This window comes from Salvelinus fontinalis, chromosome 25 (genome assembly GCF_029448725.1).
Source record: "Salvelinus fontinalis isolate EN_2023a chromosome 25, ASM2944872v1, whole genome shotgun sequence".
In the NCBI taxonomy this organism is placed as follows: Eukaryota; Metazoa; Chordata; class Actinopteri; order Salmoniformes; family Salmonidae; genus Salvelinus; species Salvelinus fontinalis.
The window spans coordinates 30,407,663-30,433,572 of record NC_074689.1 but is presented as its reverse complement, the minus strand read 5'-3'; the positions used below and the strand labels follow the sequence as shown (position 1 = coordinate 30,433,572).

General features: G+C 40.5%; 1 protein-coding gene across 5 annotated transcripts in view; it reads right to left on the bottom strand.

The window, feature by feature from the left end:
• The window catches only part of dpp6a (dipeptidyl-peptidase 6a), a 370,639-nt gene that overhangs the window by 153,435 nt on the left and 191,294 nt on the right, over positions 1 to 25,910 (bottom strand). Inside the window, exon 1 of one of the 5 annotated variants that reach the window (XM_055881841.1) lies at positions 14,307 to 14,722. The exons of the other annotated variants lie outside the window; for them this stretch is intronic. Coding sequence (XP_055737816.1) covers positions 14,307 to 14,360 — 54 coding nt within the window. The 5' untranslated portion in view covers positions 14,361 to 14,722. Of the gene's footprint in view, positions 1 to 14,306; positions 14,723 to 25,910 lie in introns of those variants that run through there. 5 annotated transcript variants of the gene reach the window in all.

Below are 25,910 nucleotides of genomic sequence, written 5' to 3'. Positions count from 1 at the left end.
GTTGGCAGGAAGGGGCGCGGGGGTCCATGGGGCATTTCTAGTGTTAATAGACACAGATTCGGGTTGTGTAAAGCAATAGCTGGCCAGAAAATGCACTGTAGAAGGGGCAGAAAACATTGGAGCTATCAAGAATAGGCTGTTCAAGATGGCCATTTCACTCTGGATCGAGACTAAGGTGAATGTATGCTGAGTGTAGGTGCCTTCAATCATCTGTTCAAATGCTGTGTTGTTATCGTAAGCTGATTTTAACATAGTGTAGGAGGAGCAAAGCTGTGAGTAGGAGGAGCAAAGCCGTTATCAGGAAAAAGCAGAGACGACGAGCTAATTAGAGACATGCTAATCTAACAGATGGGAAGTGATAAAAGCATTTCTGAGTTCGTCAGAAAAGGGGTGGTGGTATTTTATATCATGTTGGAATCAGTCTGATTGCTGAATCACCATGTAGCTGGAGAGATGGCTTTTGAAGGCTGGCAAGTGAGAGCAGCAGAGGAGACTGATAAGTGGAAGGGTGCACATTTGTCACTTGGGTCTAGACGTCACGCTCCACCTGCGCGCCTGTGTCAAATGGTGTCATGCTCCAAACTCCCTCCAGCAACTGAGACGGAAAGATATCATTAAAACTTGACATTAGGGAAGTTGTGACTCACACTGAGGCACACACACACACACACACACACACACACACACACACACACACACACACACACACACACACACACACACACACACACACACACACACACACACACACACACACACACACACACACACACACACACACACACACACACACACACACACACGTTGTGACCAAAACATCTATTCCCATTACCTAATTCCTAACTCTAAACCTAACTCTTAACCTAACCCTAACCTTAACCCCAAACCCTAAAACTAACCCTAACCATAAGCCTAACCCCTATGCCTAAAGTAGCCTTTATCCTTTTGGGGACCGGCAAAATTTGATTTTTTTGGTGACTCAAACGGATAGAAAGTTAGACCTCACACACACACAAACACTGTGATGCCTAAAACATGTCTTGCTTGCCAATCAGTCTCCTCCATACTTAAAAGCTCTCCCTTGACACCTAGCACGTGTGAAGACAATGACATTGTCCCTGTTCAATACACTTAATGCACTAATAGGGTTTAGTGCACTCTCCTATCACAGGTCTGGACACGCACTCTCAATGCCGCGCTATGGATTTACTGCCCACATTCCTCCATCTTCTATTGACAGAATGATATCAACAAGGTTCCTACACCCTATTCGCCCCTGAGGCTGTTGTTTTCTCTCTTCCAAGTGTAGGCCTACTGTACTTCACTTCATTCAAAGCCTCCCATAATTCCACACCATACTGAAGTAGTGGGCTCTATTTTCTATTGTCTATTTCTACTTGCCATTGAGTGTGGGAAGCCCAGTTGAAGATAAAACACCAACCCACCTTTTCCTCCTCCTGTTTTGGGGGCTTGAGATTTATCAAAACAACAAAAATGATTTATCTTTCCACTGACAGGTGTGGATTGGATAGGTGGCAATCATGCTGGTTTCACCAATCCTGTCATAGCAGTGCTCATGAGGGGGTGGAAGGAAACGAGACAACCTGGACATAGAGGCAGGGCTGTCAGTCTTTTTTTTCTACAACTCATTTAGAGCTTATTTGAAACTACATAGGTTCATATCAGAGCACCTCTTGCTCAGAAATCCTATTTTTCATTTGGTACAGAGTCACACTACAATTAAGCTGTACACTGACAGCAGCCCGAGGACCTGTGAGAAAATACTTGAGTCTCAAAAGTTTATTAACACACAACCAGGGAGGGGAGAGAATGCGGGAAATGGGACAGAGTAAGCTTCCCTGGCTATCAGCAAGAAGAAAGCCCAGAGTTGTGTTCAGTAGGCACGGAGCGGAAGAAAACCCTGAAACTTAAGGAAATGGGTTGGTACTATTTAATTTGTTTTATGCTGAAAAACGTTTTGCTACGGTGTGCCCTAATGAACACCATCCACATATCGTAAGAAATGCATTGCTATGCTGCAGTTACTGTAGGCATCATTCCCACACAAATTAAACGTGAACCACAAGCACTACGATTTGTGCTATTTGCAGGATTTCACATTGAGGTTTCATGTCACAACTCTCAGGAAGATGGCAAGTCCTCTCTATTAAGCTAATATTCTCTTTGAGTGATTTCTCTCTCCTACCCATCGCTACCCACTGCACACAATCCAGGAATGCAGAAACAGAGTGATACATGATAACTTGTTCTCAACTAGCCTACCTGGTTAAATAAAGGTGAAATAAAAATAAAAATAAATAAAAAAATGCTATGTTAAGACAAAAAAAAACGTTTATTTTTAAACTAACGTGAAAATAAGACTTGAGGTACTAATTAGCATATTGGCATGGTGAGCCAGTTTTCAGTGTTCATTACACAGTACTACATTGTTATATCAGTTGAACAACTGCTAAATCAAAAGCCCAAATCAAGTGTTCTATGCCGTTTGATGCTAGAACAAAGCTGAATGTTAATTTTCTGGAATGATGAGTGCATTATTTAATTTGCAATACCATCTAACGAGGTAACACATAAAACATTGGGAAGACTCAATTAAAAGCCTATGTTTTTCTTCCGTGTGTGTGTGTTTTTCTGTTTTTACATGTGTGTGGGTGTGTCTGTACAACACCATTCTGTGAGCTACAGCATCGTGATAGAAACTAGTTTGCTGGGGGGGTTTGGAGTGAACCCAGGCAATGTCATGATGAAAGTCAGTATTTCATGCATGATCACCAGCATATCCCATGCAAGCAAATAATATAGGTGCCAATATTTTGACTAAGAAAAAAGTAAAGGGGGTTTGAGATGTTCTGACTTGGCCAAATCGTGTCCGCCAAGACGCTGGTTTTGATGTGGCTTCAAGGAGAATTAATCAGTTGTGGCTTGCCAATGGACATCTAATGATCTGTGATTGATAATAGGAAAGCACGCTCCTGAAAGGGGAAATAATGATGACGGGTAACACTTCACATCACGCTCCCATTGCAGAAATCTGCCAATGTCTCCTTAACAATGCAGTATGTCAATTTGGAGTAATAACGGTATCCCTGGGCGGTCATGACAATAACACCATAAAGTTAGGAGGGCGATAAACATCAGAATGTGCAGTGGGGTTTGAATTACATGTTAGGCTAATTCTACTGTTTCTAAGCCAGATGCAGCCATGCAGGTACAGTGGCACCTGTGGACTGGCATCAGCCTCTAAAATCCTAAATATTTAGTCAATACTTAATGACCAAGAAAAGTGCATACAGTAACTAGGCCTACTTTGTTCTCCCAACAATAATCCAAGGTGAAATAGATGGTAAATGTTGGTAGAAATAGAACAGGTGTAATGGCTTCCGTCGGTAGGAGAGGAGGACCATATTTATTAGAATACTTTTTCAATAATGAACAAAACAATAAACAGACGAAAACCCAACAAAGCTACAGTCCCGAACTAGAGAACACAAAACAGATGAACGCAAGAACAGGAATAATCACCCACAAACCAACAGTGAAAACAGGCTACCTTAATATGGTTCCCAATCAGAGACAACGTAAAACACCTGCCTCTGATTGAGAACCATATCAGGCCAATAAGACAAACCTAAACAAAGAAACACATAACATAGACTACACCCACCCAGCTCACGTCCTGACCAACTAAACAAAGACTAAACAAAGGAAATAAGGTCAGGAACGTGACAACAGGTAAATAACATTTGATCTCCAATTGACTTTTGGAATCATATCGAGACGCTGATAGAAACAGTCCCTGGCAACCTCTTCAATGAAGTCAGAACAGGAATAGCACAATTGTCTTATTCGCATTTGCTGGTACAAGCAATTACAGGCTTATCGCTAGTGACTAGTATTCACTCTTATCCCTGTTTGTCAGTGTCGCCTGTGAGGTGTGAAGGTCACAACTGGAAACCTGGGGTTGGCGGCTAACTCCTGAACACTCAACGTTCCAATTAGAGGTTCTGTGGAACATGGCTACCCCTCCTCTGCAGCTCTGGGCTTTAATTGCAGGAGGTCGATAAGCCCAGACAAAACCATCTCAACTGAGGTGAAGTCTGTCAGGCATAGATAAACACACACACTTTTTTACAAAGCCGCAGACATTCACAGACAGCCAGACAAACAGAGACATGAGACACACATACGCGCCATTGTGGATGCGTGACTAGACCATCACAGTACAGATAAGTAATGTGAAAAGGGTATAAAAGAGTGATCAAAACTAAAGCTGAGACTTTTTCCTTTACCCTTTAAGAATCAGTTTGAATATTTCCCAACTTTAAAAAATGCAGTTTACTAAATTAAACAAAAGCGAAATAACAGAATGTGGTTATCATCTTATTTTCTTTCTTTAATGTCTTTGATTAGTTAGACCAATTAGCAAAACAAAACATAATTTTATCCTCACACAAGGGATCTTACTTCACAGATACCTGTCATTGTCACGTTCCTGACCTGTTTTCTGTTAGTTTGTGTATGTGTTAGCTGGTCAGGACGTGAGTTTGGGTGGGCAGTCTATGTTTTCTGTTTCTATGTTGGTTTAAGGGTGACCTGATATGGCTCTCAATTAGAGGCAGGTGGTTTTCATTTCCTCTGATTGAGAGCCATATTAAGGTAGGTGTTTTCACACTGTTTGTTTGTGGGTGGTTGTCTTCCGTGTCTGTATGTTATTTCGTACCACACGGGACTGTTTCGGTGTGTATGTAGTCTGTTCCTGTTCATGCGTTCTTCGTGTCTATGTAAGTTCTCATGTTTAGGTCAGTCTACGTCGTTTGTTATTTTGTATCATTTCAAGTGTAGTTCGTGTTCGTTTTTCGTCTTGTAAATAAATTTATTATGGCATCATACCTCGCTGCACATTGGTCTTCAGATCCCTCTCTCCTCTCCTCGTCTGAGGAGGAGGAAGATTTAGAGTTTCATTACAGTCATTACATTTCTCTTTAAATAATTAAAGAACACTTGCAATTGTAGCACAATTTTCTCCAATGGAATTACCCACACTATGATGCCATAGGCTTAGAAGGTTGATATGAAAACACTGAATTGTGATTAATAGGCTTAATAAGCATACCACTGATGCTTCACATAGCCCAGAGACACAATTAGAACATAACAAAAATATATTTTCTTCACACCTGACAGGAAATGCTTGACCTCTTTGTTGGGGCGGTTTTACACAAGATCAGTATTACTCCAGAGATGCAGTACTGCAGGAGGATGTGTGAGATAGAAAAACACTAAGACTGCTCCAACACAAACACCCACCTACACACTCTGCCTAAGACAACTATTAGTAAGATTTGAAGCTGCTTGCTGTCGCATTTAGTTTATCTGCAGGGACACAGAGAAGCAGAAAGAAAGGAGTGATGCGGTCAAAGCATTTCATATTTACAGCTTTATTAAAGTCCCCCTTGAAGCTATTGAGCTTTACTTGCGTCCCCAGCCAGGAGTGTTTATATCATGACAACAATCATGATGCATTGCTGTGGTGGCCACATTCCAATCTACTGTCTAATCTCCGCTCTAGCCCCAAACATCACGGCTCAATTGTTCCTAATTGCCCTTACTATGAACTATGGCACAAACAACAGTGGGGGAAATCAAGAAACAAATTCCCTCCTAAATCCATAATCTCTTTACTTATCAGCTTGGGGGCACTTGGAAAAAAAGGAGGGATATATCTTTATTTATTCCAGAGGCAGTCAAATCCGGGCTTCGTTCTCTCGTTAAAATGTTCATTTAGCCACGCTGCTTATCAGTCCCATTAAGGAGCTGTTCTGCTGAATAGGTACAACCAGTGAGGAAGAAAATGCAGAACAAGAAGCTCAAGGGTAGACACTAACGCTAGAATGCATAATGCCGTGGTACTGTAGCACCACATTCCACAATGCACCAATATGTGAAGGTGTGGCAATGAATACACATATTGAGTGCTTGGATTAAGTACACAGTGACATACTGTATGGTTTCAAGTAGAGCTGGGATGACAAACCAAAAATTATCGACAACGACTGTCACGTTCCTGACCTATTTCTGTTAGTTTGTTGTATGTGTTAGTTGGTCAGGACGTGAGTTTGGGTGGGCATTCTATGTTTTCTGTTTCTATGTTGGTTTATGGGTTGCCTGGTATGGCTCTTAATTAGAGGCAGGTGTTTGGCGTTCCTCTAATTAAGAGTCATATTTAGGTAGGTTGTCTCACAGTGTTCGTTGTGGGTGGTTGTCTCCTGTGTCAGTGTTTGTCGCACCATACGGGACTGTTTCGGTTTGTTTGTTCATCGTCATTTTATGTGTAGGCTATTTTCACTGTTCGTGCGTTCTCGTGTGTTATGTGAGTCCGTCGTCCAGATCTGTCTACACCGTTTGTTGTTTTTGTTAGTTTAGTCAAGTTTGTGTTTTTTTGTGTTTTTTCTTTAATAAATATGTCTTCAAACTCCGCTGCATTTTGGTTCAATCCCTGCTCCTCCTCTTCTGATGAAGAGGAGGAGGAAAACCGTTACAACGACCCTTATCGCAGGCATTTTGCTGACATCGTTCATTATGATAAGTAGCCTATACAAGAGAAATGTGTTTGAAATTAAATGTTTGCTAATATGGGTGATTGTTATTAGGACAATTGATGGCTACGACCATCAAACTAGTAATAGTAGTTTAAAGGATAATAAATAAATAAAACTATGTTGCACATTAATGTTATAAACTTATCATTCTATTTATCGTTATCGCATAAATTCAGGTAATTTCGCAATATGGATTTTTGTCCGTATCGCTCAGCTTAAATTTCAAGGCATAATCGGATTAATCATCTTTAAACAGATGAGCAATGATTCTCACATCTCGTATTGTCTGAAACGAAGAGTAATGGATCTCTTTAACAAAATCCCATAACTATCAACAGGTTCCATATACTTTTATAGAGCCACATCCTTATAGTAGGTGTGAATTCCAGGGTCTACTCTAGGCTCCTAGTTACAGCTGAAGTCAGAAGTTTACATAAACCTTAGCCAAATACATTTAAACTCAGGTTTTCACAATTCCTGATATTTAATCCTGGTAAAGAAAATCCTGTTTTAGGTCAGTTAGGATCACCACTTTGTTTAAGAATGTGAAATGTCAGAATAATAGTAGAGAATTATTTCTTTCAGCTTTTATTTCTTTCATCACATTCCCAGTGGGTCAGAGGTTTACATACACTCAATTAGTATTTGGTAGCATTGCCTTTAAATTGTTTAACTTGGGACAAACGTTTCAGGTAGCCTTCCACAAGCTTCCAACAATAGGTTGGGTGAATTTTGACCTATTCCTCCTGATAGAGTTGGTGTAACTGAGTCAGGTTAGTATGCCTCCTTGCTCGCACATGCTTTTTCAGTTCTTCCCACAATTTTTCTATAGGATTGAGGTCAGGGCTTTGTGATGGCCACATCAATACCTTGACTATTTTGTCCTAAAGCCATTTTGCCACACCTTTGGGAGTATGATTGGGGTCATTGTCTATTTGGAAGACCCATTGTGACCAAACTTTAACTTCCTGACTGATGTCTTGAGATTTTGCTTCAATATATCCACATAATTTTCCTACCTCATGATGCCATCTAATTTTGTGAAGTGCACCAGTCCCTCCTGCAGCAAAGCACCCACATAACATGAATCTGCCACCCCCGTGCTTCACGGTTGGGATGGTGTTCTTCGGCTTGCAAGCGTCCCCCTTTTTCCTCCAAACATAACGATGGTCATTATGGCCAAACAGTTCTATTTTTGTTTCATCAGACCAGAGGACATTTCTCCAAAAAGTACGATCTTTGTCCCCATGTGCAGTAGCAAACCGTAGTCTGGATTTTTTATGGCGGTTTTGGAGCAGTGGCTTCTTCCTTGCTGAGCGGCCTTTCAGGTTATGTCGATATAGGACTTGTTTTACTGTGGATATAGATACTTTTGTACCTGTTTCCTCCAGCATCTTCACAAGGTCCTTTGCTGTTGTTCTGGGAATGATTTGCACTTTTTGAACCAAAGTACATCCATCTCTAGGAGACAGAACGCGTCTCCTTCCTGAGCGGTATGACGGCTGCGTGGTCCCATGGTGTTCATACTTGCGTACTATTGTTTGTACAGATGAATGTGGTACCTTCAGGCATTTGGAAGTTGCTCCTAAGGATGAACCAGACTTGTGGAGGTCTACAATTTTCTTTCTGAGGTCTTGGCTGATTTCTTTTGATTTTCTCACGATGATCAGTATGTTGGTTTCTACGCATGTTACATCATTTCAGGTTGAAGATGAACGCCAAGAGGACTTGAACAGAATACTAACTGAGTAGGCTGAATTGACGTAGCATGGTTGGGCTTTTGTAACCTGTTTTCTAATGTATTTATGTATTTATTTAATTATAATGCAAATTATGCATGTTTATGGAAATCTACCATGCAAAGCAGGTCCCTTGAATCAGCAGTGGACGAAAACAGAAGATGGCTTTTAGAGTCCCTAAAGTGTTCATTCCCCTGTGTGTTTATGTTTTAAGTAAAGTTAATTTACATCGATGTAAGAGGTCATCGTTCCAGTTCTTCATCAGCGAGGCATTGAAGCAGAACTCTGTCTCCACTAGTGCCTGGGGGATTCTAGTAACCAGAAACATAAGCATAAAACAGAAACTTTTCCATTTTTATTTAAGCTGGGCTGAAGCGCATCTGGGAACGCTCACATGCCTAACACTATGTTAACATTCTAGAAACAAAATTCCTTTTCAGACAAAACCCATCATCATCATCATCAAGGACCATTTTCTACTCTGCCTTCCTCTCCCCTTCCCCATAATATTTGGCATCTGTTTTTTGAGTGATGGCTAGTCTTGTCTTCATTCTCCTGTATTTTCTTTATATACACACACCGATCCCACCCCTAGAGAAGACCCCAAGGCCATACACACAACCCACAGGCCTCAGAAGCTCTATTTTGGTGTCCTCTGGTACATTCTAATGCCTTGATTCAGAAATACAGAAATACACAGTGAAATGATTGAATACTTTTATCGAGTTTACAATTAGTTGTGGTATTATGTAGAAAGACATGACTTTACAATGTAAATGACTGGAAATGTATGAATTCAGTGTACTGTTAGTTGTTTTGGATATTGTTAAGTTATAGGCCTATATGATCAGGGCTATTTTCTAAGTAAGAGAACATTAAATATTTTTCAACATTTAACCTGTCTTCTCTTGAGATTAAAGTCTTATTTATAGCTTTACTGTAGTATATAAATTGCCAAAGTGATGTTTATTCTTTAAATTATGTATTTTATTAAAACAAAACAAAAATGAAGTAGGTTGCAGGTTTCTGCTCCCAAAATTACACTTAAAAATAAAAAAAATAAAAAATAAATTGGATGTTCTAAAGTTCACAACAATGCTTAAACCACATCAGGAGACCACGTTTGAGGTCTGTGGAAAAATATGAGACATTTAGATTTTGGGGTGTAGTTTCGAGTTTTAATGTCACATGCACAAGTACAGTGAACTGTCTTTCTTCCAAACTCAAAACCCAACAATGCAAAAATGAATAACAATGTTTTTCTAGAAAGCAAAAAACACAAAAAAACACGAGAAATGAGAATAAGAAATACACAATAAAGTAAGTAAGCAAGAATACGATATACAGAAAATATTTAAAAAGTCAGTTACAATACCATATATACATGTGCAGAGATACTAGAGTGATAGAGGTAGATATGTATAGAGGTAAGGTGACTAGGCAACAGTATATAAGATAAACAGAGTAACAGCAGCTTGTATGTAAATGGGTGTGCGTGTGTGTAGAGTAGGTTTAAATGTATGTGCATCTGTTTGAGTGAGAAGATAATGGAGTGAGTGATTGTGTGTGTTGGAGTGACAGTGTGTGTGTGAGTGTGTAGGACCCTGTGAGTGTGCAGAGATAGTGCAAATACTGAAATAAAAGGTAAGGTAAACTCGGTGCATGTAGCTATTTTGTTAGCTACTTATCTGTCTCATTGCTTGGGGATAGAAGCTGTTCAAGAGCCTGTTGGTGTCAGACTTGAAGCGCCGGTACCTCTTGCCGTGAGGCAGCAGAGAAAATACCCTATGGCTTGGGTGGTTGGGGTCTTTGGCGATTTTTCAGGGCCTTCTTTTCACCTTGCCTGATATAGAGGTCCTGTATGGCAGGGAGCTCTGGCCCAGCTCTGCCCACTTTCCTCACAACACTCTGTAACGCCATGCGATCGAGGACAGTGCTATTGCCATACCAAGCAGTGATGCAGCCAGTCAATCAGCTCTCAATGGTACAACTGTAGAACCTTTTCAGGATTTGAGGGCACATGCCAAACTTTTTCAACCTCCTGAGGGGGAAGAGGCACTGTCGTGCCTTCTTCACAATTGTGAGTGTGTGTTTGGACCATTTTAAGTCTCTAGTGATTTGGACATTGAGGAACTTGAAGCTGTCTACCTGCTCCACTGCCGCCCCAACAATGTGGATGGGGTGTGCTCGCCCCCCCCCTCCCCCTTTCCTGTAGTCCACGATCAGATCCTTGGTCTTGCTGATGTTGAGGGAGAGGTTGTTTCTCTGGCACCACACTGTCAGGTCACCGACCTCCTTCCTGTAGGCTGGCTCATTGTCGCCGGTGATCATGCCTACCACTGTCGTGTCGTCAACGAACTTGACAATGGTGTTGGAGTCGTGCGTGGCCACACAGTCGTGGGGGGACAGGGAGTACAGGAGGGGACTAAGCACACACCCCTGTGGAGCCCCTGTGTTAAGGGTCAGCATGGTGGAGGTGATGTTGCCTACCCCCATCACCTGGGGTTGGCCCGTCAGAAAGTCCAGGATCTAGTTGCAGAGGGAGGTGTTCAGACCTTGAGTCCTAAGCATGGTGAGATACCCTTTAATTCAAGTGGGCACCTAGCAAGAGGCTGTTGTTTAGTGGTGTTTTGGTAGCATTTCAAAACAAATACCCACTGGATTGATGCAAATAATCATGATATCATTCTGCCAGGTAGACATAACCTACTTTGTTTAAAAAATAAAAAATACAATTATTTTTAATTTAACCTATATTTAACTAGTTAAGTCGGTTAGGAACAAATTCTTATTTACAATGACGGCCTACCCCGGCCAAACCCTAACCCAAACGACACTGGGCCTATTGTGCGCCGCCCTATAGGACTCATAATCACGTCCGGTTGTGATAAAGCCTGGAATCGAACCAGGGTCTGTAGTGATGCCTTAGACCGCTGCGCCACTCGGGAGCCCCAATAATTCAATTTAATTGAGAAGATTTTGGGAAAGCCTTTGGGAAAGCCTGTTTTTATCAGAATCATCACTAATGGCTACACAAAGTGGTAGATGTGTGCACTGCACACACACACACACACACACACACACACACACACACACACACACACACACACACACACACACACACACACACACACACACACACACACACACACACACACACACACACACACGACAGGCAGACAGGGGTATTCTCGTTGCCTCTTCCGAAAGTTACAGGAAATAGAAATAATTGTAGCATTCTGTTTATGGCTTATGATAAACTTGGGAAAATGAATACATTTTCAATTCATTTAGTTGATTCCCTACTACAGGTCAATACATTTTTGAACATTGTGGAATTTTGTTTTAATGCCTGGATTTCGTGAGGGCCCTAATTATCATATTTGGACCAGAATGAGGCTCTCCACCACCTATTGTTCCTGCAGTGATGATTCCCCATCTTCATCTAATGTTTTCATAATTTATCTGCAGATTCTCAGCAAAAACGCATAGGCCTACAAGTAGCGTACTGTATGCAAATTAAAGAGCCAAATTAATGGTTCTCTCACCAATGCCATTTGGTAGGCTACACTGACTGACGAGACGAGAGTCACTCATTTTAGAGTCAGTCTGGAAAGCCCCGACATACTAGGAAAAGAAACCTCGAAAATCCTTTGGTTTACTTCTTCCTATACGATTCCATGGACATATAACCACGTTGCATGATTTATGAATGGCAAAGAGATCGACTTTATTCTGTCAGTTCGACACCTTTTATAAACTAGTCAACAGTTGCTGTTCAGTTGTCAAATCAATAAACTATCAAAATAAAGGAGGTTGCACACTCCATGTGTAATCTCCCAGCAATTTAATGGGTATTTACCAACGTTTCGGCATCACTGTGCCTTCCTCAGGGTCATTGTGCCTTCCTCAGTTGTCAAAACAACACACAGTAAATAGCCTACTCTCGCCACGACTCTGCGTTGCTAGCTATGTGAAATGTGTTAGAAAACAATTAAGCTAAGTCGTGGATTGACTCATTGTAACCACTTACATTACATGGGAAGTGCAAATTCACGAGCATCATGATCTCTCCCTCCTCTGTGTAAAGAAATACGACTGCAACCAGAGATCTGTATATAATGAAGAGATGCTCATATCTCTGCCCTAACAATGCTAGTCGTCCAAAAGACTGGAAGGCAGGCGACAAGCATAGGCCCAAAATAAGCCCAATGTTTTTGGCGAGAGTGAAACCTCTTCCTCTCTGCTGCGTTACCCCGAAATTGATCGCTTTGTGACTGACAGGCACCTATCCTATCAATAGATTGAGCTAGAAAATGCATATTGTTCATTCTAGCGGGAGAGGGCTCAACGCACTGGCGAATTTAAACTTTTAAATGAAAAGTAGCTAAGTTACTATGAAGTGGAATATGTAGCCGGCTGAAAATGAGTCTCTAACCAGCTGATTAGCCAACAGACGGTGCTAATGGAAAACACCTGAGCAAGGGTTAACCAGTCTCTACGGCTGGTCTCTATGGCTCAACTAATTTCAGCACCATGACACTGTCTGTGAATGCAACTGCGCACACACACACACACGTCAGCATGTGTATTGTGTGCATGACACATGTACGTATTTGACACGTGTGTGTATTTCTGTGTTTTATGTGTATATGTTTGACAGGTGTGTGTTTTGAGTGTGCAATGTCTTTCCTGCCTCCCTAGCAGAGCCTGACAGTCATATGCTACACATGAGTAAATCCGTGAGAGGCTCAAGTGAAGGTTGGCTGCTCTACGGGACACAGCCATGAGTCCTTCTCACCTTTTCTGTCATCTTAGAAGGGGTACTTTGTACAGACAGGAGACTCCAGACAATGACAGATGCTGTCCAAAGCTCCCCCCTGTTACAATGCCTGCTCTAACGGAACAGTATCATTCTAGGCCTGTATCACCAAATTATGATTCCCACTCTTTACATAGCAATGGATTCCTAGTTGACAGCACCGTGATCAGTATGTGCTGGTGGAGCTGCCCATTGAATGGTGCTGAAATCTGTCACACAGGCTATTCCTCTGATGATCCAGAAATTGGTATTGGGTGCTGTCCTTTTAGTGGTGCTGAAATGTGTTGCATTGAGGTAGGCTACAGCACACATTTCAGTGGAAAGCAAGATCATTATACATCAGCCTTAAAAATGCATCCGATGATTTATTCCATGTATTTCTCCAAAGGCAAGTCAAATGACCTGTTGCAACACTGTCACTTTATTCGACTGTGGATTATCTGAAAAAGTTAAATTCATTAGCCAAAAATAAGATACACTTTAGTTGTTTAAGCTAGAGGTCACACATAACCCGTCACATGAGCAATCTTGCACCACATTTGAATGATGGGTTAGTTATCTACTATAAACACAAATGCCTGTACAAATCATCTTGTCTTGTATTGCTTCTGTGGGCATTACTACTCAGACGACAAAAGGACAATTGTCTGATAACGTGGCCTGCAATAAGCTACTTCGAAGTATTTTACCCGAAGATTTCCCGCCTATTCATCGTCATATCTAGCTTAATGTAAATCGCGTGCACTGGCCAAGTTAAGGTTGTATCAATGCGCCATAGCCGGTGTAACACATGTCCGTTATGGCGATAATTGATTTGAAAGAGGCTAAATGGAGTCTAGGCTAAGGTGGGGGTAGTGATGCTCACAGCAATCACCTTGAATCACAGAGAAGAGTGACTGACATTGGTGTGAGAGCCGGTTGTCTTGCCGAGCGCTGCAACAATTCCAAATGTTTAAAATGGAGAATTGTATACAAAATAGTCTCTGCTATTATGATAAAGCTCCATGTGGCGTTATAGTAAAGAATTGCAGGCTTCACACAAAATTGAAAAAAAAATCACAGCAATTTACAATTTCAGTACAGGGAGTAATGACATCGGTTGAATGAAAGAAAGCGCATCATTACCTGCTCTTGCTGTTGAGACGTTTTCGGTGCGTTTGTCTCCTTCACCGTAGTCATGATGCCCTACAGTCAGATCAACCAGCTGCTACACCACAACACAATCACAGGTGACTTTGAGAGGTGACCGGAGCCGGCAAAGTACCACAGAGAAAAATACATTCAATTTCAGTCGTGATGTTTAAAGTTGATAGAGCGCTTGATGTAAGCAATAAGGAGTTGGGGGGAAAATCCCGGCAAAACGAGTCTTAATCTGAGACAACGCAGATGATACTCAATTGTAACATTGTGCATGGAATAAAGTGGGAGGGAGAGAGGTAGAGAGAGATAAGAGCTGAGGCAAAGACAGCTACTGCAATTGATACCGACCGCGCCACTTCGATAAATGCCTGGCAACCACCAACGGGCGACTGAGATGGGGGGAGGCGAACAGCGATACTTGTCCCCCACCACGTCGCACGTATCAGATTTTCACGCATGCACCCGCCAAGAGACACAGACACTACTAAAATTGTGATATCATTGATAATAATTGGAGAGGTAATTTAGGCACTTCAATCCTACCTGTCATCTGGACCATTCAATTCAGATTACAGTAAAATATAATGAATAGTTTAATGACATCAAAGCTATCACTGAAACATGTGTATTTCATACATTCAATGAAATAGGTCACATTGACAGTCTCTACAGAGCTCTGCGCTGCCACACTCACACATAATGTTATGCAATATGTTTTTGACGTCAATGATTTTCAACTCTTCTAAATACAAAAAAAATGTTTGCTTCAATAGCGAGATCTGTACCACTGGACAGTAAGTGTAGAAAATCCAGAGTCGGAGATTGCAGCATCCCAGATGGCATGACAGGAAATATATTGAAACAAATACTTGAAATGTAACTAATAAACCATTAAGAAGAGGCATCCAAGTTGCTCGGTTAGAAGATATATAGTTGTACCATGTATAAGTATATTTTAATATATCTCTTTAGGGCTAATGTATGCAGCAGACAGAGCTTCAGCGAAATAGAACGAGCAAACAAATCTAAATTGGTGCTAGGGGAAGCAGGGTGTATCCAACCAAAATGTTCTTCCTTGATTTTAAAGTGTCTGAGTAACACCATTAAAACAAAACAAGAATTGTGACAGAAGTGTATGAGATATTGAGCACAAGGTGACTAAGACGCAACTAACATGACTATGCATGTCAGTTATCATGACTTTTCCTAACCTCTGTTCCGTTGTGTCATAATGATGACATGGAAAAATACTTTTGATAGAAACACTTAATGGAATTACTGTGACCTTCGAAAAAACAAAATGTACACTTCAGACATTTGGACACTGAAATCCAAATGAGCGACACTAAAGTGTAACAAAATAACCATCCTTTTTTCAAAGGTACAATGAAGCGAAACTACGATTGCTCACACTGCAAACTTACATGTAGCGCAAGTATTATTAACATAATAGCATTTATTTAATATCTTACAATTTAGGGGCTCTCAAGCAAAGCACTAATGTTCACACAAGCCACTTTTGGTTATCCCTCAAATTAAACCAAATGTAATGTATTGCAGCGCTGTGTTAATTAAACATTTCTACGAAGAACCATTGCATTCAATATCCAAACACTGTATATAAATGAGTTACTTACACTCAGAGACATTCTACATGGTAATGATACCTGTTCTATTCTTCCTTCTCCTCTATGTCTTAGCAGGGGTTTTAATATGCACATGCTGCTTTGTTAATTAATTGTGGGCACTGTGTTTTGGTGAGGTAAATTACTATGGAATCCCAGATGGGTGTCGGCAGTGTCGGGCCTGCATGATAAGCACACTGCTGCACAGTGGGAGGAAAGCCATGTCCTTCAAACAGAGGTCCTACTTTTAGACCCCTTGCCTGCCTGCTTAAAAAGTTGCAAAAACAATTGAATCCCTTTCCAAGTGAACCCAAAGTATCCCAAAAAACACTGAATAGAGTAGGATTTGTACACAGCACAGTATACAAAACAAACTTCCACACACATAGACAATCAAACTCACACAAACATAGATAAGTTGACACTAGTAAAAGCACTACTGAGGCACTACACAGCATGTCATCGCGATCAACCAAACACTCCACTACTACACAACTGGCCCTTCTCTACCACTCCTATTGCAATTAACATCGACAGCATGACGTATAAAACCAAAAGGGTTGCTGCTCGGCAAATCAATCAACTCCAAACTAATGATGCCCACTCTGGACCAGATGCCCCGATTGGCTGATGGTGGATACAGTGCAACTCAGTCGCTGTGGCTGCAACATAACAAATGCCCATTGTGCTGCGGTGGGGGAGCCTGTACACAAACCTCCAAACCTCAACCCCTGTGATGTTGACAAATGGACAAGGAGAGGATGAGGGATGCCTGTGGCCCTGGCTCTGTTTAAACACACATTCCTTAGAAGTTACAGATTAATTGAGTGGCGGTGCCAACCTCCCGGAACAAATGGAGGCCCTTATGGCTGCCAACCTAATGAACTGGAAGAAGTGCTCAAGACTGATGAGATGTTGCCTACTAATCAATACCAATGCAACCTCAAAATACTGTGCCGATTGATTGCTATGGCACTGGTAATAGCCTTGTAATGACTCATCATCACAACAAGGATGACAATTATGTATGTGGATCGATAATTCTGTGAATGTCGAAGCAATGCTTAAAATGAGAAACGGGAATGTTCTGTTTGACTTTTCTGTCAATGCTGATATTGTAGATTTGTAAAAAAAAAAGTGTGTTCTCTGGATTTACAAAGGAGACTGAGAAGTCTGTCAGTGAATCCAGCAGTCTCGCACAAGCTCATATTGAGTTGAGATTTCTGCCCAGAACCCTCAACTACCTCGTAGCCCTGCACATTGACTCGGTACCAGTACACCTTTTAATTGTTTTGCACATTTTTCTTACTTTTGAACTCTGTATTGTTTGGCAAGGGCACGTAAGCATTTAACAGTAATGTCCACACCTGTTGTATTCGGCGCTTATGACAAATACAAATGGATATTGATAGCCAGTGCTCTTCAGTACATACACTACCTGCAGTGTTTGTTGCTACTTTAGTGGATAGAAAAAGAACAGAGGCAAAAAACAGCAGCCAAACAGTCAATTACATTACAACCCTAGAGGGAGAGTCCACTTTGATCTACACTGAACAAAAAAATAGAAATGCTGTCCTCTCTCCTTAAAAAATGCCCCACAGCTCTTGGAGTCCCATGCAGGAAAAGCTAGACTAGAACAGCTTACTGGACATCATTTGTTTAGCATTTCTTATAGCAATAGACTATTTGAAGAGGCACACAACCTCTTTTTTGCTGAATGTCAAATACAGCAGCCAACAGAACTCATGGGTAGTTTGAAAGAAGAGCGAATGTGCGATGGCGGAAGACTAATAGAAGTTATTTATTCAGACCCATAACCATTCAATCTTCGTGAAGAGAAGTGAAAGCCTTCCGTATCTAATTCTAGTCCGACAGTATATTATTCAAGGATGTCATTAGAATGACGAAGATAAGGACAACAAAACTTATTTCACTTAACTTTTGAAAGCGGGGAAGGAATCAAGCAACAATAGAAAGAGAAAGAGGAGGTAGGCTAATAACATTAGGGGAATATTACAAAAGGTAGGTTATACAGTTGAAGTTGGAAGTTTACATACACTTAGGTTGGAGTCATTAAAACTAGTTTTTCAACCACTCCGCAAATGTCTTGTTAACAAACTATAGTTTTGGCAAGTCGGTAAGGACATCTACTTTGTGCATGACACAAGTAATTTTTCCAACAATTGTTTACAGATTATTTCATTTATAATTCACTGTATCATAATTCCAGTGGGTCAGAAGTTTACATACACTAGGTTGACAGTGCCATTAAACAGCTTGGAAAATTCCAGAAAATTAAGTCATGGCTTTAGAAGCTTCAGATAGGCTAACTGATATCATTTGAGTCAATTGGAGGTGTACCTGTGGATGTATTTCAAGGCCTACATTCAAACTCAGTGCCTCTTTTCTTGACATTATGGGAAAATCAAAAGAAATCAGCCAAGACCTCAGAAAAAAAAAATCTGGTTCATCCTTGGGAGCAATTTCCAAACGCCTGAAGGTACCACGTTCATCTGTACAAACAATAGTACGCAAGTATAAACACCATAGGAACATGCAGCCGTCATACCGCACAGGAAGAAGACGCATTCTGTCTCCTAGAGATTAACGTACTTTGGTTAGAAAAGTGCAAATTAATACCAGAACAACAGCAAAGGACCTTGTGAAGATGCTGGATGAAACAGGTACAAAAGTATCTATAAAAAAAAAAGTATCTCCACAGTAAAATGAGTCCTATATCGACATAACCTGAAAGTCCGCTCAGCAAGGATGAACCCACTGCTCCAAACCTGCCATAAAGAAGCCAGACTACGGTTTGCTACTGCACATGGGGACAAAGATCGTACTTTTTGGAGAAATGTCCTCTGGTCTGATGAAACAAAAATAGAACTGTTTGGCCATAATGACCATCGTTATGTTTGGAGGAAAAAGGGGAAAGCTTGCAAGCCGAAGAACACCATCCCAACCGTGAAACACAGGAGTGGCAGCATCATTTTGTGGGGGTGCTTTGATGCAGGAGGGACTGGTGCACTTCACAAAATAGATGGCATCATGAGGTAGGACAATTATGTGGATATATTGAAGCAACATCTCAAGATATCAGTCAGGAAGTTAAAGCTTGGTCGCAAATGGGTCTTCCAAATGGACAATGACACCAAGCAGGCTTCCAAAATTGTGGCAAAATGGCTTAAGGACAACAAAGTAAAGGTATTGATGTGGCCATCACAAAGCCCTGACCTCAATCCCATAGAAAATTTGAGGGCAGAACTGATAAAGCGTGTGCGAGCAAGGAGGCCTACAAACCTGACTCAGTTACACCAGCTCTGTCAGGAGGAATGGGCCAAAATTCACCCAACTTATTGTGGTAAGCTTGTGGAAGGCTACCCAAAACATTTGACCCAAGTTAAACAATTTAAAGGCAATGCTACCAAATACTAAATGAGTGTATGTAAACTTCTGACCCACTGGGAATGTGATGAAAGAAATTAAATCTGAAATAAATAATTCTCTCTACTATTATTCTGACATTTCACATTCTTAAAATGAAGTGGTGATCCTAACTGACCTAACACATTGAATTTTTACTAGGAATAAATGTCAGGAATTGTGAAAAACTGAGTTTAAATGCATTTGGCTAAGGTGTATGTAAACTTCCGACTTCAACTTTGTATGATTTATAATGCTTTTGAATGACACCTGGTTATGTCGAGAAATATGGCTTACCCTTAAGAAAAGTTATTTTCGGGATGGAACATTTGTAAAATACCTGGAAAATATTCAACCCTAGCATCCCAAACATGCTCAGTGGGTGACATGTCTGGTGATTATGCAGGCCATGGAAGAATTGGGACATTTTCAGCTTCCAAGAATTGTGTATACTTGTGTATCCAGATCCCTGCGACATGGGGCTGTGCATTATCATGCTGAAACATGAGGCGATGGCTGCGGCGGAATGGCACGACAATGGGCCTCAGGATCTCGTCACGGTATCTCTGTTCATTCAAATTGCCATCGATAAAATACAATTGTATACGTTGTCCGTAGCTTATGCCTGCCCATACCATAACCCCACCGCAACCATGAAGAACTCTGTTCACAATGTTGACATCAGCAAACCGCTCGCTCACACAGCGCCATACACTTGTCATGACGTTGGCAGTGGGGGTAGGTTTATGACAGTCATAAATACCTCTTTACCCCTTTTTCTCTCTCCCTACTATAACTGATGTGACATAAGGAAACCCATGGGTTAACATAGAGATTCTGGGTAACATCAGAAGTTGGGGGAAATGAACTATATTCTGGTAGTCCGACCAACTGAACATATGCGGGGGTACTTAAGGTATATTATGTCAGTTCGGTTGCCCTCTGACACATTCTCATCAATGATAGAATGACAAACTCTACTGTGGAAAGTCTAAACGTCAGAGGTATCGGATTCACATGGAATTGTTGTTTAATTCAAATGTTTGAATATGACATTATTTGTGAAGAGGTTAAATGTAATTTTAGCTTCCAAATGAGAGATCTGTGCTTTCATAAGTTTTCCTCTGCTCACAGTGGTCCGCCCCTGTGAAGAGGCATGGGTTATAAACTTTTCAGACACACCCCTCTCCCTCCACTATAAAAGCCAAGAACAAGAATATAACTAACTGTTCCGGGTACGCCAGGATGACGATCCGGTGTCAGAATGGTTCAGATAATAACTATAGATGAAGCCAACATCAGCATGGACTTTGATTGTGAATAGTATGAACTTTGAACTCGTATTCACTACAGAAGTGGTATCTCCTAGCCGTTGAGTTAGCAACAGTTAAACGCAGGTTAGGAAGGACGATACGGTCTTCCATCTACTACACACAACGCTCCTCCAACGTATCCAGTAAGGCACCAGAGACATTCTTCAAAGGACAGAGGACTCGGGTTGGCGACACGGTCCATCTACCACCAACCTACTGAAGCGCAGCTCAGAGTAAATATTCATTGCATTTTCCTCTTCGAATGGGCGGTAATTTAGAATGCATAAGATACTGTATTTACGATAGCACAGCTTGCCTATGTTCGTCTCCCGCTCTTTCACTAGGACTCAACCCCCTTTTCTTTGTGTAACAAGCTGTCATATCTATTCCGCCCGCTAGGGTGGTTTTTCTGTATGACGTAATTTGTGATCAAGCTATGATTTAATTGTATATGTTGATTCTGTGTGATTAGTTAGGTATTTAGTAAATAAATAATTAAACCCAATTTTGTATTGCTGATTCAACTTGTTAGCCAGGATTCTTGCAGATAACCAAGGACTTACAACTTTCAGATGAGACTGAATAAAATGACGATTAATGTGACTTATGGATGTAAAATCTTACTAAATCTTTAAGAGTTTATTTGAAAGATAACAGCTCTATAAATATTCTTTCGTGGTGTCCCTCTCTAGTTAATTAACATTTACATGATTAGTTCAATCAGGTAATATTAATTACGGAGAAATTATTTTATAGAATAGCATGTCATAGCAATTAATCTGGCATAGTCAAAGACACGACACACTCTGTCTACTATCTGCCCGGTACAGTTGAAACTGGGATTCTTCCATGAAAAGCACACTTCTCCAGTGTGTCAGTGGCCATGGAAGGTGAACATTTGCCCACTGAAGTCGGTTACAACGCTGAACGGCAGTCAGGTTCTGGCCAGGCTGACGAGCACGCAGATGTGCTTCCCTGAGACGGTTGCTGACAGTTTGTGCAGAAATTATTCATTTGTGCAAACCCACAGTTTCATCAGCTGTTCGGGTGGGTGGTCTCAGATTATTCCGCAGGTGAAGATGCCGGATGTGGATGTCGTAGGCTGGCATGGTTACACGTGGTCTGCGGTTGTGAGGCCGGTTGGACATACTGCCAAATTCTCTAAAACAACATTATGGTAGAGAAATGAACATTAAATTATCTGGTAATAGCTCTGGTGGACATTCCTGCAGTCAGCATGCCAATTGCACGCTCCCTCAAAACTTGAGACATCGGTGGTTTTGTGTTGTGTGACAAAACTGCTAATATTAGAGTGGCCTTTTGTTTTCCCTAGCACAAGATGGACCTGTGTAATAATCATGCTGTTTAATCAGATTCTTGATATGCCACACCTGTCAGGTGGATGGATTATCTTGGCAAAGGTGAAATGCTCACTAACAGGGATGCAAACACATTTGTGCACACAATTTGAGAAATATAAGCTTTGTATGGAACATTTCTGGTATCTTTTATTTCAGCTCATGAAACATGGGACCAACTCTTTACATGTTGGGTTTATATTTTTTTTCGGTATATAATTGCCATCGCCGTTAAGGTTGTGGTGAACATGGGACTAGTGTAAAGCCAGACTTCTGATTCCGTGACGCAAACTGTATTATATGTTCCTGGCTGACTCAAATACATGTTTTTATTGAGATTTTTGGGAAGAAGCTTAAAATCCCACCACTAGGGAAAAGAGGGCTCCTTCTCTACACATGCACATCTGTTGTTGTCTTGATTGGGACTCAGTATTACAGAGTCATTTTGGATGCTTCATTAAAGGCCAAGAATAGCAACCGCGCTGGACATCATAATGACTATTGTATGGTACAGGGCTGGGCATTATAATGACTCTGTAGTACAGGGCTGGTCATTATAATGACTTTATGGTACAGGATAATGAATTTATGATACAGGATAATGACTATATGGAACATGATAATGACTCTGTGGTACATGATAATGACGCTGTGATACAGGATAATGATGCTACGATACAGGGCAATGACTCTATAGTATGGGACAATAACTCTACGATACAGGATAATGGATATATAATATAGGATAATGACTATATAGTACATGATAATGACTCATGGAACAGGGTAATGGCTATGTATTATAGGATAATGACTCTATAGTACAGCATAATTACTATGTGATACAGGATAATGATGCTACGATACAGGGTAATGACTCTATAGTACATGATAATTACTTTATGGTACAGGATAATGACTCTATAGTACAGGATACTGACTCTATAGTACAGGGCTGGGAATTATAATGACTCTATAGTACAGGATAATGACTCTATTGTACATGATAATGACTCTATGGTACAGGATAATGACTCGATAGTACAGAATAATGACTCTATAGTACAGGATAATGACTCTATAGTACAGTATAATGACTCTATAGCACAGGGCTGGGCATTATAATGACTCTATGGTACAGGGCTGGGTATTATAATGACTCTATAGTACAGGGCTGGACATTATAATGACTCTATAGTACAGGGCTGGACATTATAATGACTCTATAGTACAGGGCTGGACATTATAATGACTCTATGGTACAGGGCTGGACATTATAATGACTGTATGGTAAAGGGCTGAACATTATAATGACTCTATAGTACAGGGCTGGACATTATAATGACTGTATGGTAAAGGGCTGAACATTATAATGACTCTATAGTACAGGGCTGGACATTATAATGACTCTATGGTACAGGGCTGGACATTATAATGACTGTATGGTAAAGGGCTGGACATTATAATGACTGTATGGTACAGGGCTGGACATTATAATGACTCTGATCATCCTCACAAAACTGGCATTTTACAAAAATAATTCTGAAGGGTAATTATTTACGAAATTCCCTCTTGGATCACTGAGATTAGGATTTGTATTTATATATTTCATAATTGTTACTATGTTTTTTAATCAGATATTATGCATTTGACCACAATTTCCACCAAATTCTAATTACCGCAACAGTCCAAAAAAGTAATAAACAAATTCAATATTTTTTTTTTTTACATTGCTCCTCTTATGAAAAGGCCTGAGTTAAACATTACAATGAAAAAAATACATAATTATATAATTTAATTTTAAATATCATAAAACACAATCTGACTTTTTCCCAATTTGAGCTTTTTAGCCGTTTCGGTAATGAGAAGGCCAAGGGGGTGTATGAGAATAAGAACCTCATTCTGAAGGTATACAGTGCATTTGGAAAGTATTCAGAATTTTTCCACATTTTGTTACGTTACAGCCTTATTCTAAAATTGATTAAAATGTTTAGTTCCCCCCACGCATCAATCTACACACAATACCCAATAATAACATGTTTAGACATTTTTGCAAATGTATTAAACATTAAAAACTGAAATATCACATTGACATAATAAAGTCATTATAATGCCCAGTCCTTTACCATAGAGTCATTATAATGCCCAGCCCTTGACCATAGAGTCATTATAACGTCCAACCCTGTACCATAGAGGCATTATAATGCCCAGCATGGTTGTGAATAAAACTTTTTTTAAAGTGATTGCTGTTTTTACAGGAACTTGAAAAAATGTTATGGTAATGAGACACGTCCACAGACACTGTGTTTGTACGTAATAAATATTAAAGTTTAATGTAAACTTCAACTAGTATACAATTTTTATGATTTATGGACAAACTACAGCAACACATTTAGTGTTTTATTCAAATAAGTTCTGTTTTTCTCAAGTAAAATTGTATAAAATGACCCAGCAGTCTCCCACTAGCTCATATTCATATCGATAGCCAGTGCTCTTCAGTACATACACTACCTGCAGTGTTTGTTGCTACTTTAGTGGATAGAAAAAGAACAGAGGAGGCAAAAAAAACAGCAGCCAAACAGTCAATTACATTACAACCCTAGAGGGAGAGTCCACTTTGATCTATAATTGTTATCTCCGTTAAGGGGGTGGTGAACATGGGAAGAAAGCCCTAATGGCTATTGGCTAAAAGCACTGAAAACAAAGGCAGGCAGAGTGCATTTTCGTCGTGTTTTTATTGGTTTTATTTCAGTATCAGCAGGGAGAGCAAAAGCTGTTGTAAAGGCCAGACTTCTCCTTCTGTGTCGCAAACTGTTTCGTTACAGTCTGTATCCTGGTTGTATCACAACCGGCCGTGATTGGGAGTCCCATAGGGTGGCGCACAATTGACCCAGCATCGTCCGGGTTTGGCCGGGGTAGGCCGCATTGTAAATAAGAATTTGTTCTTAACTGACTTGCCTAGTTAAATAAAGGTTAAATAAAATAAATAAAACTGTATTATAAACTGGGTGGTTCGAGCCCTGAATGCTGATTGGCTGACAGACCATATACCACACGCATGACAAAATATTTACTGCCCTAATTACATTTGGAACCCGTTTTTAATAGCATTAAGGCACCTCGAGGGTTTGTGGAATATGGACAATATACCACGGCTAAGTGTAACGGCGTTCCTCCTCCTCTTCGACCGAAAAGGAGGAGTATTGATCGAACCAAGGCGCAGTGGAGTTTGAACACATATTTATTGAACAAAACACGAACTTAACTAAACTAACAAAACAACAAAACGGTGAAGACAGACCTATACGACTAACTTACATAAAACAAGAAGAACGCACGAATAGGACAATTAGACTACACAAACCGAACAAACCGTAACAGTCCCGTATGGTGCAAACAATTACACAGACACGGAAGACAATCACCCACAACGAACACTGTGACAACGCCTACCTAAATATGACTCTTAATTAGAGGAACGCCAAACACCTGCCTCTAATTAAGAGCCATACCAGGCAACCCAAAACCAACACAGAAACAGAAAACATAGAATGTCCACCCAACCTCACGTCCTGACCAACTAACACACATAACAAACTAACATAAATAGGTCAGGAACGTGACACTAAGGGCTGTATCCAGGCACTCTGCGTTGTGTCGTGCATTATTATAGCCATGAATTACAAAACAGGTCCTACGTAAATCTAAGTATGTGATGGAAATGATAGTGTGCTTGTCACAGGGTCTTTTGAAAATCCTAAAGCCTTCAACAGATTTCTAGCATATGAATACTAATGGTGTTCTAGAGTTCACATATAAAAAATACCAAAGTGTCTTATTCGCACAAATCCCATTTTAGTAGAATGC